This window comes from Siphateles boraxobius, unplaced genomic scaffold (genome assembly GCF_051911475.1).
Source record: "Siphateles boraxobius isolate OS27281-9 unplaced genomic scaffold, OSU_SipBor_1 186, whole genome shotgun sequence".
Taxonomy (NCBI): domain Eukaryota; kingdom Metazoa; phylum Chordata; class Actinopteri; order Cypriniformes; family Leuciscidae; genus Siphateles; species Siphateles boraxobius.
The window spans coordinates 332,501-349,501 of record NW_027508795.1 but is presented as its reverse complement, the minus strand read 5'-3'; the positions used below and the strand labels follow the sequence as shown (position 1 = coordinate 349,501).

Sequence of the window (17,001 nt, the reverse complement as noted above, 5' to 3'; positions counted from 1 at the left end):
ATACTGGATCCGTGCGGCTCTTAAAGTGACAGCACTAATATTCCTGCTGCCGTCTCTATAATAACACTAATAAAATGACAAAAGACAAAGAGAAAATTCACTCGTTCTTGACTGAAAAACTTTTGTAACTATTTGTAATGAATATTTTATTTATAAAGTGCAGTGTTATTTTTGATATTTGATTACAGTTTCTGTACCTGAAAATCTTAATACCATTTATTTCATTCGCATCTTTGTTCAGTTGTATCTATCTGTTGCGATTGCTAATTTATTATTTGTTCTTTTTTTAATAACTGAGTGTTTAATTGTCTTTAATAATTCTTGAAGTTTATATTAGTTAGGCAAGTTGGTTTTCTATGGTATTATTAAACCACAGGCAAACGTTCCTTGCGTTAGTGTTCTTTAGCCTATTGATTTTTGTTTGTGACATTCAATTACAATTAAATGTTTTGAAATAAGACTAAATGTGAATTATATCTACGTTTTTTTATTTTATTTTTTTTACCTTATTGGAATCGAAATCGTTAAAATGCAAACGATACCCAACTGTAACCCAACTGTGATGTCCGAAGGCAATACTGATACTGAATGATTACTGTATTCATACACAATGTTATTTATTTGGTAGTCCAAGTTGCACTACAGTTCAAACGTTTGTAGTCGGTATTATCTTTTTTATTTTTCAGGAAAAAAATCAATCACTTTTTCTAGATTGTTTTTGTGCTTCAAATTCATGAAATTAATGTCCAACATCTTAAGTGTCTGTAATCGTTTGTAGCACCAGTAAAAACAAAAAAAATATATTTAAATCATTGGTGACATACTTTTAATAATAAAACAATGTTTTCAATGAATATGTTACATACTACTTTAATTAAATTTCCTTAAAATAATTATAATAGTAATAATTCTGAGTTAAACAAATAATAAATAAAAAACCCATTGCAATATGCACACTGTTCAAAAGTTCAAATTTTTTAAATGTTTGTTACAAAAAGTATTTTTGCTCACCAAGGCTGCATTTATTTGATAATAAAAACAGTGAAAATAGTGAAATATTATTACAATGTAAAACAGCCATTTTCTATGTGTAATTCTATAGTACTTTTATAAATAAATCCAAAGTCCCTTTAAGGCAAGTCATCTGACTCGCGGCCATCTTTAAAAAGCCGTTTCAGCTCCTGCCGCTTTAAATGGGAAAAGAGGTTATTCCTCCATATTGCACATATTTCTCCCATTCATAGTAATATGAGAGCACTTTGTGTATATCACTTTGCATATCTAAAGTCTTTGATAAAGCATAATCATAAAAGTAGCAAACCCATTTGACCGCCATAAACCCTGAGAAAGGCCTTAATTGAGCCTTACAGTGTCTGTTAGTGCTCCGGCGCCAGGCTTTTGTCCTTGAGGAACGCTCAATGGATCCCAGCTGGCGAAGCGCCAGGCAAATGCGCCAGAAAGCAGCGCAGACCGTCACCAAAGACACCAGAGACATACGCATGACTGGGAGAAGAGCTGGACGGAAAACTGGTTTGTGAGGAGGAAAATATAGCCGGAGCATTTGAGCCTGTGTGGTTTTTACGGTTTTGTGGCTTTCAAGCTATTGAAACGAATAACTTCTGCAAAGCTGAACCAAATGCAAGATAAAACACTCGTAGAGTCTATTAAAGTTGGACGTTTTAAAGAGGGAATCAGGGTTTATTCAAAAATTGAATCATTCAAATATTATGCAGACATGTCCGGACACGTGTGGCATGTGAATTTATTCACAGAAATCTTGTGTGGGCTGTCTGATATGAATTTTATTTGTTATATATATATTTTAACAACACTTATGCATAGTAAATTGTCATGCAAAACTACATAATGACTTGTTGGTGCAAGAAACCCAAGTGGGAAAGAAAAAGAAAAACTGAGAAAGTGACAAAAATAAAATATTCTGACTGCAAGTCAGTGGTCAATGCTAATTACTCAACACTAGAAAAATCATTTTGACTTGTTTTCCAGTTAAAATATCCAAAAATCCTTAAAGGAAGATAAATTTACTTAAAAAACAAGATTTCATAAGATATTAAAGGCCTTGAATTAAGTTTATTTTTCTTACTCCATTGGCAAATAATTCTTGTTTAACACACATATATATATACACACACATATATATATATATATATATATATATATGTATGTATATATATATGTATTTATATATACACACACACACACACACACACACACATATACACCCATATAAATACATACATATATACACACACACATATAAATATATATACACACATTAACTTCAAGGCTTTAATTTTGTATATCTTAATAGCTTTCCCATATTTTAAGCATGTTGTGTTTCTCAAGTAAATACATCTCGATTTAAGGATTTTGGATATTTTAACTGAAAAACAAGATAAAAAGCTTATTTAGATGATGTTTTTGCCAAGCAATCCGCTGCAAAATGTGATTTTTTTCCTTGATATGTCTGTCTCGTTTTTCAATTGCAAACATCTAAACATTCTTAAAACCAAGATACATTTACTGGAAAAGCAAAAAGTCAAAAAGCAAAAAGATATAAAGTCTTGTTCAATGAAAAATGCATAAAATTGAATTGAGTTGTGCTTTAAACAAGAACAAATAACAGGAAAATAAAATAAAAAAATAATGGGAAAAAAGTTAAGCACAAACCTGCTTTATTTTCATGCATTTTTCAGTGAACAAAGCCTTCAGTCTTCTTGCTTCTCCAGTAAATGTATCTTGATTTAAGAATGTTTAACAAGAGTTTGCAGTGCGCAAAACACTCATCATAACACACAACTGAAGTATAGCACTGAATCTTACACTTGTATGATTGTTTTGGAGTCGCCAACCTCTCCACCGTCTCCGACAGTCAGCGTATCGTATCCCAGCTCCAAGTCGAACTCTTCGAAATTGATTTGAATAACCTGCGATGGGAAGAAAACGACAGAATCAGTGGGAACGCCACTGGAACCAATGACCGGTGGGATTTCTCCATACGCTTTCTGTTACACACAATGAGAGTGCGTTCCTTTAATTAAGCTTCACAAATCTAGAAACTTCATTAAATATAAATGATACACACTGTTCTCAGTAAATATGATATTCATGAGCACAGCACTTGGCCACAGCATATGTTGTTGCCTGTATATTTTTACATACGCTCTTGAGCTATAACTGAAAAATTCAGCTGGGACAATACATCAATTTCCCAGCAAATCATCCACACATCCAATGAATTTTCCGAGAGTGCTTTCAATCAGCGGCTCAAACTCGCGAGTAAACAGTGGAGTGACTCGCCGGTTTGCATAATCACCCCCGGTGTGTGTGTGTGTGTGTGTGTGGAGAGACGACGAGCCATCAGAACTGCCCTTCTGCCACGTTTACCACATATATGAGGGATTCTTCACTTCTGGGGTTTATTAATATTTACGCTAACAGATTCGAACTTGTTAAATGAATGTCGCATTAATAGCTGGGAAACTTTTCACCACAATTGGGAAAAGTTACTTTTAAAAGTAATGCGTTGTAATATTGTGATACTCCCCATAAAAGTAACTAAAGTAATCTGCGCTACATTAGTTTTGCGTTTTTAATAATTTAAGGAATACTGAATTATTTGAAAAAGTAACTTGTTTTGTTGTAAATTCAAAAGTAATGCGTTACTTTACTAGTTACTTGGAAAGAAGTAATCTGATTACATAACTCGCTGATTACGTAACTCGCTTTTCACCGTGCATTTTTCATTTAGTTCTGCTACTTTTTTAAATGTTTCTTAAAATAATAATAATTCTGAGTTAAACAAATAATTAAAAAAACAAACCATTGCAATATGCACACTATTCAAAAGTTGGTAAGATTTTAGAAATGTTTTTGAAGGAAGTATCTTCTGCTCACCAAGGCTGCATTTGTTTAATTGAAAATAGTTCATATTTTTATGGAAACTGTGATGCATTTTATTTTTTCAGGATTCTTTAATGAATAGAAAGTTAAAAGGAATAGCATTTATTTGAAATGGAAATCTTTCCTAACATTATAAATTATACATTTATAATTATACATATACATTATAAAAGTTTATTTTCTCTGACTTTTGATCAATTTAATGTATCATTGCAGAGTAAAAGTATTATTTTCTTAAAACAATTAAACTAATAAAATCGTCCATCAGATGTCCTTCTGGCACGTTTCCACTGTTGCATGGGAAAAGTTACTTTAATACGTTTTAATATTGTGATACTCCCTATAAAAGTAACTAATTGCATTACTTACTTACTTTATATGGACAATAATGTGCTACATTATTTTTGCGTTTTTATTAATTTTTAAGGAATACTGGATTATTTGAAAAAGTAACTGTAAATTCAAAAGTAATGCGTAACTTAACTAGTTACTTGGGAAAAAGTAATCGGATTACATAATTTGCTTTTCACCATGCATTTTTTCATTTCAGTTCTGCTACTTTTTAAAATGTTTCTTAAAATAATAATAGGGAAACTTTTCAACACTGTTGCATGGGAAAAGTTACTTTAATGCGTTTTAATATTGCGATACTCCCTATAAAAGTAACTAATTTAATACTTAGTTACTTTATATGCACAATAATGTGCTACATTACTTTTGCGTTTTTATTCATTTTAAAGAATACTGAATCTTTGGAAAAAGTAACTGTAAATTCAAAAGTAATGCATTACTTCATAAGTTACTTGGAAAAATATCCAACAAACCATTATAATATGCACAATATTCAAAAGATTATAGTCGATAAGATTTTAAAAATCTTAGAAGTATCTTCTGCTCACCAAGGCTGCATTTATTTGATCAAAAATACAGTTAAAATACAGTAAAAAATGTGACATATTATTACAGTTTAAAATATCTGTTTTCTATGTGAATATATAGTAAAGTGTAATTTATTCCTGTGATCAAAGCTGAATTTTCAGCATCATTACTCCAGTCTTCAGTGTCACATGATCCTTCAGAAATCACTATAATATGATGATTTGATGCTCAAGAAACATTTATGATTATTATCAATGTTGAAAACAGCTTCATATTCTTCTGGAAACCGTGATACATTTTATTTTACAGGACTATTTGATGAACAAAGTTCAAAAGAACAGCATTTATTGGAAATGGAAATCTTTCCGAACATTGTAAATGTTTCTTTTCTCTGACTTTTGATCAATTTAATGAATCATTGCAAAATAAAATTATAAATTTCTTTAAAAAAAATTAACTAATAAAATCTTCCTTACACCAAACTTTTGAATGGTAATTTACTTTATTGTGTGAAAATGATTAATATAATATAATATAATATAATATATGTATGTATGTATATATATATGAATGAAATTAAGCAGTTTACAGGAGGTCCAGAACAAAGCCTGTTACGGCGCTGATATTATTAGTGTTATAGTAATGAAAATGATCAGGCTAGCATAAGAAAATCCTGCTTTGCCCCTTTAAGTTCATATATTAACTTCATTTATTGTGTTAACACAATAATAATGCCAATGAGCTGCCCATGGGTCTCTAATAATGGGTCTGCGGAAAGCGCAATAAAATTTGAACTTTGCAATTCCATCGGGCGAAGATAAATGAGGTAATAATGTTATGTGTGTTAGGACTCATTTGCATTTCTCACCAGAGGAAAGCTCAGATTTAGCAGCAATTGAGGACACAAATCAACTATTTGCTAGTTGCTAATGGCCTGGCAAGAAATGGGTAGAAAAAATGTTTAAAAAAATTGAAAACCTACACCTGAGCGCATGGAAAGAAAAACTGTTGTCTCACAAAATCTACTGTAAATTGCATACATATCATAATAGTTAATATTCTTCTGTGTTTTTAGACCAAAATGGTGATGCTTTCATTAACGAGGTTTAATAAGACAATTAAATCCTAACGTGAGATATTGACACGTCACAGGGAACCTCTCGCAACGACACGCTTCAACAGAGCAAAAATCAAACAATCATACTAAAATAAAGACATTATAATGCTGGGAATCCGTTTAGAAAACTGACATGAAAACACTCTCCGAAGGAAAGATTCTGTATGGGATCTTACAGGGTTCATCAGGACACACAAGCTGCATTCAGTGGATTTAGTTTGAATTATTATTGTTTCAACTTTTTATATTTCATTTTGTGAATTAAGCAGCCGATAAACACATTCATCTTTATATACAATATTGACATGTTCATATACAATATGAAATATATGTATGTTTACATAAACATTATATGTATATATTTTTGTAAAATGCATTTACATTTTAAGAGAGAGAGAGAGTATGTGTGTGTGTGTGTTTGTGTGTGTCTGTGTGTGCGTATGTGCGTGTGTCTGTGTGTGTGTGTGTGTGTGTGTGTGTGTGAGAGAGAGAGAGATAGAGAGAGAGAGGTAGTGAGTGAGTCAGTGTGAGTAAGTGTGTGTGTGTGTGTTTGTGTGTGTGTGTGTGTGTGTGTGTGTGTGTGCGTGTGTGCGTGTGTGCGTGTGTCTGTGTGTGTGTGTGTGTGTGTGTGCGTGTGTGCGTATGTGCGTGTGTCTGTGTCTGTGCGTGCGTATGTGCGTGTGTCTGTGTGTGTGTGAGAGAGAGAGAGAGAGGTAGTGAGTGAGTGAGTGAGTGAGTCAGTGTGAGTAAGGGTGTGTGTGTGTGTGTGTGTGTGTGTGTGTGTGTGTGTGTGTGTGTGTGCGTGTGCCTGTGTCTGTGTCTGTGTGTGTGTGTGTGTGTGTGTGTGTGTGTGTGTGTGTGTGTGTGTGTGTGTGTGTGTGTGAGTGAGTGTGTGTCTGTGTGTGTGTGTGTGTGTGTGTGTGTGTGCGTGTGTCTGTGTCTGTGTCTGTGTCTGTGTGTGTGTGTGTGTGTCTGTGTGTGTGTGTGTGTGTGTGTGTGTGTGTGTGTGTGTGTGTGTGTGTGTGTGTGTGTGTGTGTGTGTGTGTTGTACCTTATTGGGGTTACTGGCGCTGATAATCCAAACACACTGCGAGTTACTCTCATACTGGATGGGGAAATTGGGCGATGTAAACGTTCCTGAAGGACCGAAGAGGTTCATCCCGCAAGTTTTCACTGCAAACAAAACACACAAATACACACAAATAGTCATTTATCATAAGGCAGAGAAGCCGAACACTCAAAAATAAAGTAAAATTTAAATGAACTTTCAGCATTTTTTTTCAATTTTTTTTCTAGTCAGCACTAATAAGAAAAATGCATACATTATTACAAATAAGCTAAGTTTTTATTTCGAAAAGGGGAAAAAACTAACTGTGTGCAACCATTTGAGTAAAACCAGGTGTCACATGGGGCAAAATACATTATTATAAGAGGAACGCTATGAAAACAATACGAGTTTTATATAATTTAAGACTGCTACAGAAGATACATGGCATTAATTTTAAGTTATTTTTAACTAAAACGCCGTACAGACGATGACACAAATACGAACATGTCCACATTCAAGCATTTCAAAAGGCTCAAACAGCCCCTTTACAGCAGATTTAGTTCACAAATAACTAACATAATGATTTCATTGACAATAATCAATTCTAAGATTCATATTGAATCAGTGAGCTGGTGAATCAAAATCAGTCTGATTCACAAATGAATCATTCAGTGATATCAGTGAACCGATTCAATAGGTTCGTTCGAAAGAATCATTTTGTTCACACAGCTAAACATCTCTGAGGGCGTGGCGATTTCTTCCGATTGAATTCACGAGAAACAATGTGTTTTTAAGGAATGTAAAAAAAGTAAGACATGAAGCTTTGTAATATAGTAATGAAGTAAGTGAGTGGTGTTACGTTTGCAGACGGGTCTGTGGTCACTCCAGGCTGCGAACACCTCCGCAACTCTCTGACACGTGATGATCTTAGATCCCTGAAGCACGTGATCCTCGTCACAGATGAACTGAACCATCGCACCGATGCTGAACACACACACACACACACACACACACACACACAGATTTATCAGGCCTCGTGTCAGAGCAAATGTCAGGAAGGAATAATCAGGGATTTCACTGCTACTCAAATAACTATACGCACAGACATCCTTCATGCTGGGAAACGTCCCCATTATTTTTTTTTACATGGCTAATTTTGTCCCGACTTTATGATTTAATAGCTTTAATTAATTCCTTTTTGATTTTTTTTAAGAGTGGTCGTTTCAACTGAATGTGACAGAGGTAAAGTAGTGCTTTACAATTAGGCTACTAATCATAGAGTGAAATAAAAAAATAAAGAGAATATCAATATTCATATTTAAGCATATAAAATTGTGATAGAAATTGCATAATAAATGTGTACTTTTTGCCAAATTAATAATTACAAGAAAATTAGAGAGAAAATATGACATTCAGTATGTTTGCAAAAAATATTCATATTAAATGTTATTAAATTAGTCATTAACAAAAAATATTAATGTTATATTAGGAATGGCATATATATTATTTTACATATACATACTTTTTAAATTGAGCTAAATTGACATTTAAATTAATACTTTGACTATTAATATCTAAAAAATGTGTAAATGTTTTTGCTAAATTAACCTTGAATTAATATTTAAATTGATATTTTGCTAAATAAATATTAAGCAAAATTATTAATATTTAAGCAAATAAAAAAAACGATCTCACAGCAATTCGTACAAATTTTACGAGGTTTACCACCTTTTAATAACTCGTACGTATTTATACGAATTGGTCGTGAGATAGTGTTGAATAAAATACATATTATACATATAACATCAAATCTATTTTCATTTTGCTAAATTAATACATTTATATTTAATAAATGCACATTTTGCAAAAACTATTGATATTTTAAAAAGAAAAGTAATAAAATATAACATTAAATTTTAGTTGCATTATTATTTAAATGTATATATTTTTTTATAAATTAACATGAAACATATTAATATTAATATTTAAGCAAATAAAATAGAATATATTACATTATGTAGCCTAATCTTTTTAAAATTAAATAAAATGCATCACAAATTCTCGATCACTTATCATTATTTGCTGCTTCAAATTATTACCTAATGAGAACATATTTCTGTCAGATCATATAACCTCAATGATAATTGTTGTTTGAATAATTTGATGCTTAGGTGTTACTGTTTACTTTTCAGTTCCGGCTTGTAAATGAGCAAATAATATCTCATAGCCTTCCTGTTACAGGCTATCAAGCATTTCACCGCAACTGAAATAACTAGGCGTAGGTAGGCTATCAAAACAGTAAAATATCATGTTATATTATGCATGACCTAATGAATATTCATGAGATAAACTTTCACAATTGCATACTTTTTGAAACCAAACTGCACTTATGTGTCCAGTACTGACGCCTGTACAACACTGCAAAATATGCTTTTCTTACTTAGTATTTTTGTCTTGTTTCCAGTCCAAATATCTAAAAATTCTTATGTCATTTTTACTCATAGTAAATGCATCTTGATTTAAGATATCATGTCATGTTTTTCGGGCGAAATCATTAAAATTAAGTGAGTTGATGCTTAAAAAAAAGCAAAATTATCTGCCAATGGGGTGAGAAAAATAATCTTAATTTAAACAGAAACCAGATTACTTTTCTGACCCCATTGGCAAATAATTCAGCTTGTTTTAAGGCGAGACACTACAGGTGAATAGGGTAACATTTAGAACTAGCAGATATCACCATGAAACTTTCCCAGTTGATTACCTACATTAATATGAGAAAGAAAATGTATTACAAGTTTTCTGTAATTTAATGTTTAAATATGTAAATTAGGCATTATCTAATTAAATATGCACTAATTTGCATAAGTATTGGACAAAGCCCGGTTCGAAATTCTTATTTCATTGTGTTCATATATTAGATGGGGAAAAAATTACAGAGGGATTTATGGATATCTACTTTTGTTATTCTGTAAATCAGAATATACTGTCAATAGCCTTCAAAAATGATTTTTGCCATGTTTTTTTGGAATAAAATGTTATATAAATCAGGCTAGGAATAATATATTTACAAATCCCTCAGTAAATTTCTTCATAATATAACTAGGTACAAGACTGTAAAGTTTGGTGTATATAGGTGCTACTGAAGTGGAGATTTTGGACTTGGAGTAAGAGAGAAAAGTCATTTTGAAAAACCAGGCTTTAAAGATTTATATTGTAAAATGAGATTGCGCATTTAGAGTTAAATCCCCCCTTTTACTTTCACGATTGTTTGCTGATAAACAGGAAATGACCATATTTGGATCCGGCAGTGTTGTACACGAGAGAGAGAGCTTTCTAACAGTAGCGGGCAGATCTAAAACGACAACTTTTGATGAATTTATGAGAAATCTACAGACGCAAAAAGACAAAGTGTAGTAAAATAAAGACCTAAATGTGTATTTCTGACTTTTTTTCACCACAAGTCTGAAAGAAGACGTGTTATTGAAGACAAATATCCCCAAATCTCAAAATTGACAAGTGGAAAAAACCCAATGTTTTTGCCTGCCGTGCCTCACCTTAAGCATCAACTCACTTAATTTCAATGAATTCCCCCAGAAAACAAGACTTAATATCTTATGTCATTTTACATCTTTAGTAAATGCATCCTGATTTAAGAAATGTTTGATATTTGGACTGGAAACGAGACAAAAATACTAAGTAAGAAAAGCCTTTTTTGAAGTGAACGAGGAGGTTTACCTGTAATCTGTGCCGATGCGTTTGCCGTTCTCCGGTTCTCCGGGGTCTGGGCAGAAATTGGAAACTTGCTTGACCATTCCTTCATTCACTGTGGGAGAAATAGTGCATATGGAGATATCAGCCTTCATAACCTGTGCTCATGCTCTCCATAACCTCAGATATTGAGCTTTCATCCTCAATCAACAGAGACTTGGTGCTTTCTCTCATGGTCCGGCACAAATCAAAGGTTTACATACACAAACCAGCCAACTTTAATCTTTAATCCACATGAATTTTATGTGATTCATGTGATTACTTTCTTTGTTATTATATTGGCTTTTTATTTTTTATTGCTTGTTTAGTTTTTACTGCCTGGACTGTTATGTGTATCTTTTAATTTCATTATTTTTATGTAAAGTGCTTTGAGATGCTACTTTAAAAGGCACTATATAAAATAAAGATTATTATTATTATTATTATTATTAATTATGTTAGTAATGATGTAGCTAAACGTAACTTTAGTACTTTGCTCATTTATTGTGAGAGAAAGCCTCATCACACATATGGCATTTGTTCTTCAAACATTTACATTACAGAAATGACCTGATGAGGACTCTGTTAAACACTAATGTACGCGATACACTCCTGGACGTCACAGTTATGGCTATTGACCAAAATCACACGTTTAAATATCCTATGGCACCACTCGTATGATTTATGAATATGATTTATACACTATATGTGACAAAAGTCAATATCTCCTCCATCAATGGGCGCATGATAATTACCGTTATGCAGGACATAATATGCTTTTTCCTATGTTCATCTTTCTTAAGTGTGTAATGTTGATGTTTGAGCATGAAAAAGCTCTGCAAAGTTATTCTCTATATCAGTGTCAACGCCTTCCTTGTAGTCTTGAGTTTCTTCCGGGAACGAACAAGTCACAATTTTCCTCATTTAATCAATAATTTCATCCCTTAAAACTCATCTTCGATCACCAAAATTACATATTTAAACGTTTTTTTCTCTTGAAAAAAAATCTTCATGTCTTAAAATATCTTGAATGTAACTCGACACCCTTGCCTCATTTAGTATTCGCAAATCTATGAATATGCAAATGAGCCCCGCCTCCACTCACTCAGAGATCCACTCGTTGACGATCACACGTTGATCTGATTGGTTACAAGGTAGTTTGTGACGTCAGAAACACCAGCGATTTCAAAGCGTGTTTTTGAGACTGTCTTTGGTTCACTGCAGTTTTAAGCAGAAAATACTCAGCAATGCTGTCGATGAATTTACACATGGTTTGTGTTAAAGCATATTAAAAACACCACATAGACAAAATGTCTATGTGGTGTTTTTAATATGCTTTAAGCACAAACCATGATTTCAACATTAAAAGCTGGATTTACAACTTTAAATTATTCATACGCAGAATAAAGGGGCGGGGCCTGGTTGAGTTAGTTAGTAGTGTGTTAAACTGGCGGTTATGGTAAGGGGCGGGACATTTCCCAAACACACTCGAAGCGCTCGACCAATCACAACACACTGATCCAGCCGACCAATCAGAGCACAGTGTGCTTTTCAGAAGGAGGGGCTTCATAGAGACAGGAAGTAAACAGAGCGTTACTGACAGAATATGAGGAAAATAATGCTTGCAAAAAACAAAATGAAGCCATAAAAGGTCCCCATTAAGGGAAGCATTTAGAAAGGGGTGTTTGACAGCAGACTGAGGTCCTGAATAACACTCGCTAATTCCCTCATAACTCATACTTCCAAATGCGTGATGCAGACGCTGTGAAATAGAGGCTCATAAAAATTTGATCCGCTTGTAATTAAGTGTTTGGAGTGCTATATTGTCGAGGGCGAAATGAATCATTGGGTTCTGCGGTTCATCACGTGGAGCCATAAAAAAGGACTTTGAGTGTAAAGCTCATTTCCATAGATAGCGATCGGCATCTGCCGGATCCAGGTTAGGATTGGCCGTCTCAGTCGAGTAATTAAGACTCGGTCGGAGTGAAATCCAACCACCTGCGTGTCCCCTAAAGCCATTCTCTTCCCGGATTCGACATTCTCTTCTGGAGAGCTTCAGTGGGTGAGGGACCTGTAAGTCAAGCTAAGCTCAATTAATCAAAATGCAGATTTCGGTTTCGTCGGATGCTCTAATTTCCTTTGATCCATTTGCTAAATGGCAAGCGGGAGGATTACAAATATGTGGCATTGTTCGTGCTTTATGAATCACAGGCTTTGAAGGAGTAGATGCAAAATCACCAGCGGAATAACATCAACGGAATATTAAACAATTAACAGGGATGCACATCTGAAAGAAATTAACCAGCGAAGAGCTTTTATGACATTAGAGCAACAATATTAACAGCCATAATTACGCATGACATGCAGGAGCACTGAGAGTAGATCTTAAAGCTGCTTGCTGAACAAGCCTAAACAACCCACACACACACACACACACACACACACACACACACACACACACACACACACACACACACACACACACACACACACACACACACACACACACACACACACACACATACACACACACACACACACACACACACACACACACACACACACACACACACACACACACACACACACACAAATATTACCAATAACCAGAACTATGATAGAACTGAATAAACATAGGTTGTTTATGGTTCCCAAACTATGAAAGCGTGTTTCTGCTCAAAGAATAAATATAAAAAAAGGTAATTGCGACTTTTAATCTCACAATTCTGACAATTTTTCTCACAATTACGAGTCATAAAGTCAGAATTGTGTGATATAAAGTCACAATTGCGAGTTATATAGTCAGAATTGTGTGATATAAAGTCGCAATTGAGAGTTATATAGTCAGAATTGTGAGATATAAAGTCGCAATTGCGAGTTATATAGTCAGAATGGCAAGATGTAAACTCGCAATTGTGAGATAAAAAGTCACAATTATCTTTTAAAATGTTTTATTTTGGTGGCGGAAACAAGCTTTCATACATACAGTATTCTCAACAAAAAAAAATTGTTTTATTTGCCACATTAACACAATCTATTATCTGTAATCTTTTTAGAGTCTCAATTTATAAAACAAGATTTTGGTCAATAAGCCATTCCTATAACAGTACACACACTACTGTTAAGGTTTGGGGTTTAAAAATATGTTATAATCTGTTTTTCTGCTCACCAAGGCTGGGTTTATTTCATCAAAAATACAGTTAAAATTGTGAAATATTATTCCGATGTAAATCAGCTGTTTTCTATGTGAATATATAATAAAGTGTAATTTATTCCTGTGATCAAAGCTGAATTTTCAGCATCATTACTCCAGTCTTCAGTGTCACATGATCCTTCAGAAATCACTCTATGATCAATTATCATCATCAATTATTATTGGTACTCAATTATTAATAAACGTTCCGTCTTTTGAACTGTAGTGTATATCAAAGAACCATCTGATATATCACATACTGTAACATGATACTGATTTTTGTAAAAAAAATATATATATATATATTCAGAAAAACAATTCCAATGTTTTCTCTTAGTTTTTAAGTGAAAGAGGGAATTTTATTCACAAAGAGAAAGAAAACACACTTACTTATTGAAAATTTGCTTGTATTGTCTTTTCCAGGTAGTAATTTTACTCCCCTTGATTTAAAATCTCCAGATCGTTTCACTGCTCAAGAAAACAAACAATAATTAGGTCAATTATAATTCCATGAAGGTGAGATTTATAAAGCATGCTGCAGAAATACATGAGAAATATCTACGTAATTATTTAGAAAACAAGTTAACAAAGTGTGAAAACAACACGGTTCATTTGAGTCATGATTTGTGTGTTAAAATATAATTATATCTTTATACACATTCTCCTACAGTATATTAGGACTGGAATTCACGTCTTAGAATTGCTTCCAATCAAATGAATGTAAAATAATTTGCTTTGATTCAACTTCCGACAGGTCGTCTTCTGTTCCTCGTTATAAGAAATCAAGTAATTATTTGTAATTATAAGGTGATTAAGATTAACAAGCTGATTTTTCTGATATTGCAGTCTGCATGTAATAACTCCTGAATCACATGAACGCTGTTGGGTCAAACTCTCTCTCAATCAAAAGAGAGAAAAAATACATTTAGCAAGAAAGCAAAGCCTATTTTTAGTATATATAATAATCTTTATTTGTATTCTTTATATGCATACACTCATGTACTATTAATATGTATGACCTGGACATGTTTTTATGATATTTCCCATAAGCAATTACCAGAAATGGTAAATCAATATGAATCACACCATTTTTAAAAGAAAATCTATTGAAAATGTACCTTGATATTGAGCGCTGAATCCTTTATGCCGATGGCTGTTGTCTGTGACGAAATGAAGCCGTAACCAGTTCTTGTTGCTGACGATGGGAACGGGAATATTAATTCCTGATAACCTGAAGAAGATGCAGACGGATCAAATCATTTGTGAAACTCTCATGCAGCGATTAATAATCAACACATCTCGGATCTGCTCGAACAGGGGAAGACAAAACTCTCACTAACCTTGGCTTACAATAACATGCGTTAAATCAGCAATAAAATGAGAGAAAATGCAATAAACTTAAACATTTCTCCTCAGATTCACTAAATCAAGTGACCTGGGGATTCATTTATAAGTGTTGTGTGGCACAGAACAGGCCCTGAGAGAGGCGTACGCACTTACGACGCACAAATTGTGATTTATAAAAACAAGCTTGACGGGAGAATGTGACCCAAACTCTGACCCAAGCGTACGAAGGTTTTGGAGATGGAGCAGTTTAACTACACCGATGGTGAGCTGGAGTTAAATGTCTTTTTGGTCACTTTTAGACAGAAAATCTAAAGGAAATTATACATATACAGAAAGATAATACAAATATAATTTCAATCACCAAAGCTATCAATTGAAGCAAACATCAATTTCTTCTCAGCGAGTGCGTTTGGCTGTTTAGTGAAACCGACGCAAATATAGCCGTAAAATCTAAAACCGTAAATCTTCATTATAAGTCCTAATCATAAATACAGTGCATGTTCACAATAACAGTTTAAATAAATAAAAGAATGATTTAAACTAGGTTTTACTTCTGATATAAACATTTAGATTAAATATGCCATTCTCATTAATGGAGTTAAACACTTAAACTACATGAAATCATTACTGAGATGTAATATAAGTTATATTACAGTACTGTTTATATACTCACACACAGTGTGTTATAACAGTTTTTTTATTCAATAAATAGAAATATTTGTTGTGGATGCAATGCTTTTGAACACTTTTCCTCAGGCATGCTGTGTTTTAATGTTTTAACTAGATAATTCTTATCATGATAATAGCAGATTGTCTGAGAAAATTGTTTCGTGCAAATAATGCACAACAAGGTCTACATTAAAAATATAAATCAATTAAAAATACTATTTGGCCAGTGGAAAAGATTGAGAAAAACTTTCTCTGAAATGTATTTTACACTATTCGATTTATTTATTCAAAAACAAGGCGAGGATAGGCTACTAAATTATTTGTAATGTGACGGCACATCCGTATTTCATATTTTCCTGATGTCTTGTAGGCCTACCGTTAAACATGTTATCATGTGGATGAATAATCATATGTAAATGATATGCAGATGAGGATATGCATAGTAAAACTAGGCGTTGTAAGCTCATGTATGGTTATTTCAGGGAGGAGACGCATGGGCACAATGGGATTATGAAGTGAATTCTGCACAGGTTCTGGTGTAAATTCAAGAGAAACATTAACGATTAAATTAATACTTTACTGCAAAACAGAACTGACAACAAAACTGCTCAGCTATGAAGGAGTAAAACTTTGAGTGGATGGATTCATGATGTTATTATAAGGTGGCCCTGGTTCCAGAATAAATGGAGGACGTATTTGAAGCGTCACATGCCATAAATGTAATCTTTATAAATTATTGGTATTTACTGAGATGCAAATGACAGAAAAGCTGAAACAACTCCAGGATTCAGCCATAACTTCATTATAGTCAATCGCTGTGACAGTCAAACTCCACAGTAAAACACAGCAAAAGCACTTCAAGGCTGAACCATTTCATCCGTCAAACGACTCGTTCCCAGCGAACTCTAACCCACTCGGCCTCGGCCTGTCAATCAAACACAGCACTGCAATTATTACAGTGAGATCCGACATGAAGGAACACATATTTCATACTTGAGTCTCAAACACTTGTCAGTTCTGTAATGTCGAAAAGGGCAGACGGGAGATTTTTTGTGCATTTGTAAAATGTCAGGCATC

General features: G+C 33.5%; 1 protein-coding gene across 1 annotated transcript in view; it reads right to left on the bottom strand.

Moving 5' to 3' along the window:
• LOC143741306 (CUB and sushi domain-containing protein 3-like) overlaps positions 1 to 17,001 on the bottom strand; it is a 323,702-nt gene that overhangs the window by 212,220 nt on the left and 94,481 nt on the right. Inside the window, exons 6-11 of the mRNA XM_077233739.1 lie at positions 15,027 to 15,139; positions 14,299 to 14,376; positions 10,704 to 10,791; positions 7,828 to 7,952; positions 6,972 to 7,093; positions 2,845 to 2,948 (exon numbers count right to left, since the gene is read on the bottom strand). Of these exons, the coding sequence (XP_077089854.1) occupies positions 2,845 to 2,948; positions 6,972 to 7,093; positions 7,828 to 7,952; positions 10,704 to 10,791; positions 14,299 to 14,376; positions 15,027 to 15,139 (630 nt within the window). The remainder of the gene's footprint in view (positions 1 to 2,844; positions 2,949 to 6,971; positions 7,094 to 7,827; positions 7,953 to 10,703; positions 10,792 to 14,298; positions 14,377 to 15,026; positions 15,140 to 17,001) is intronic.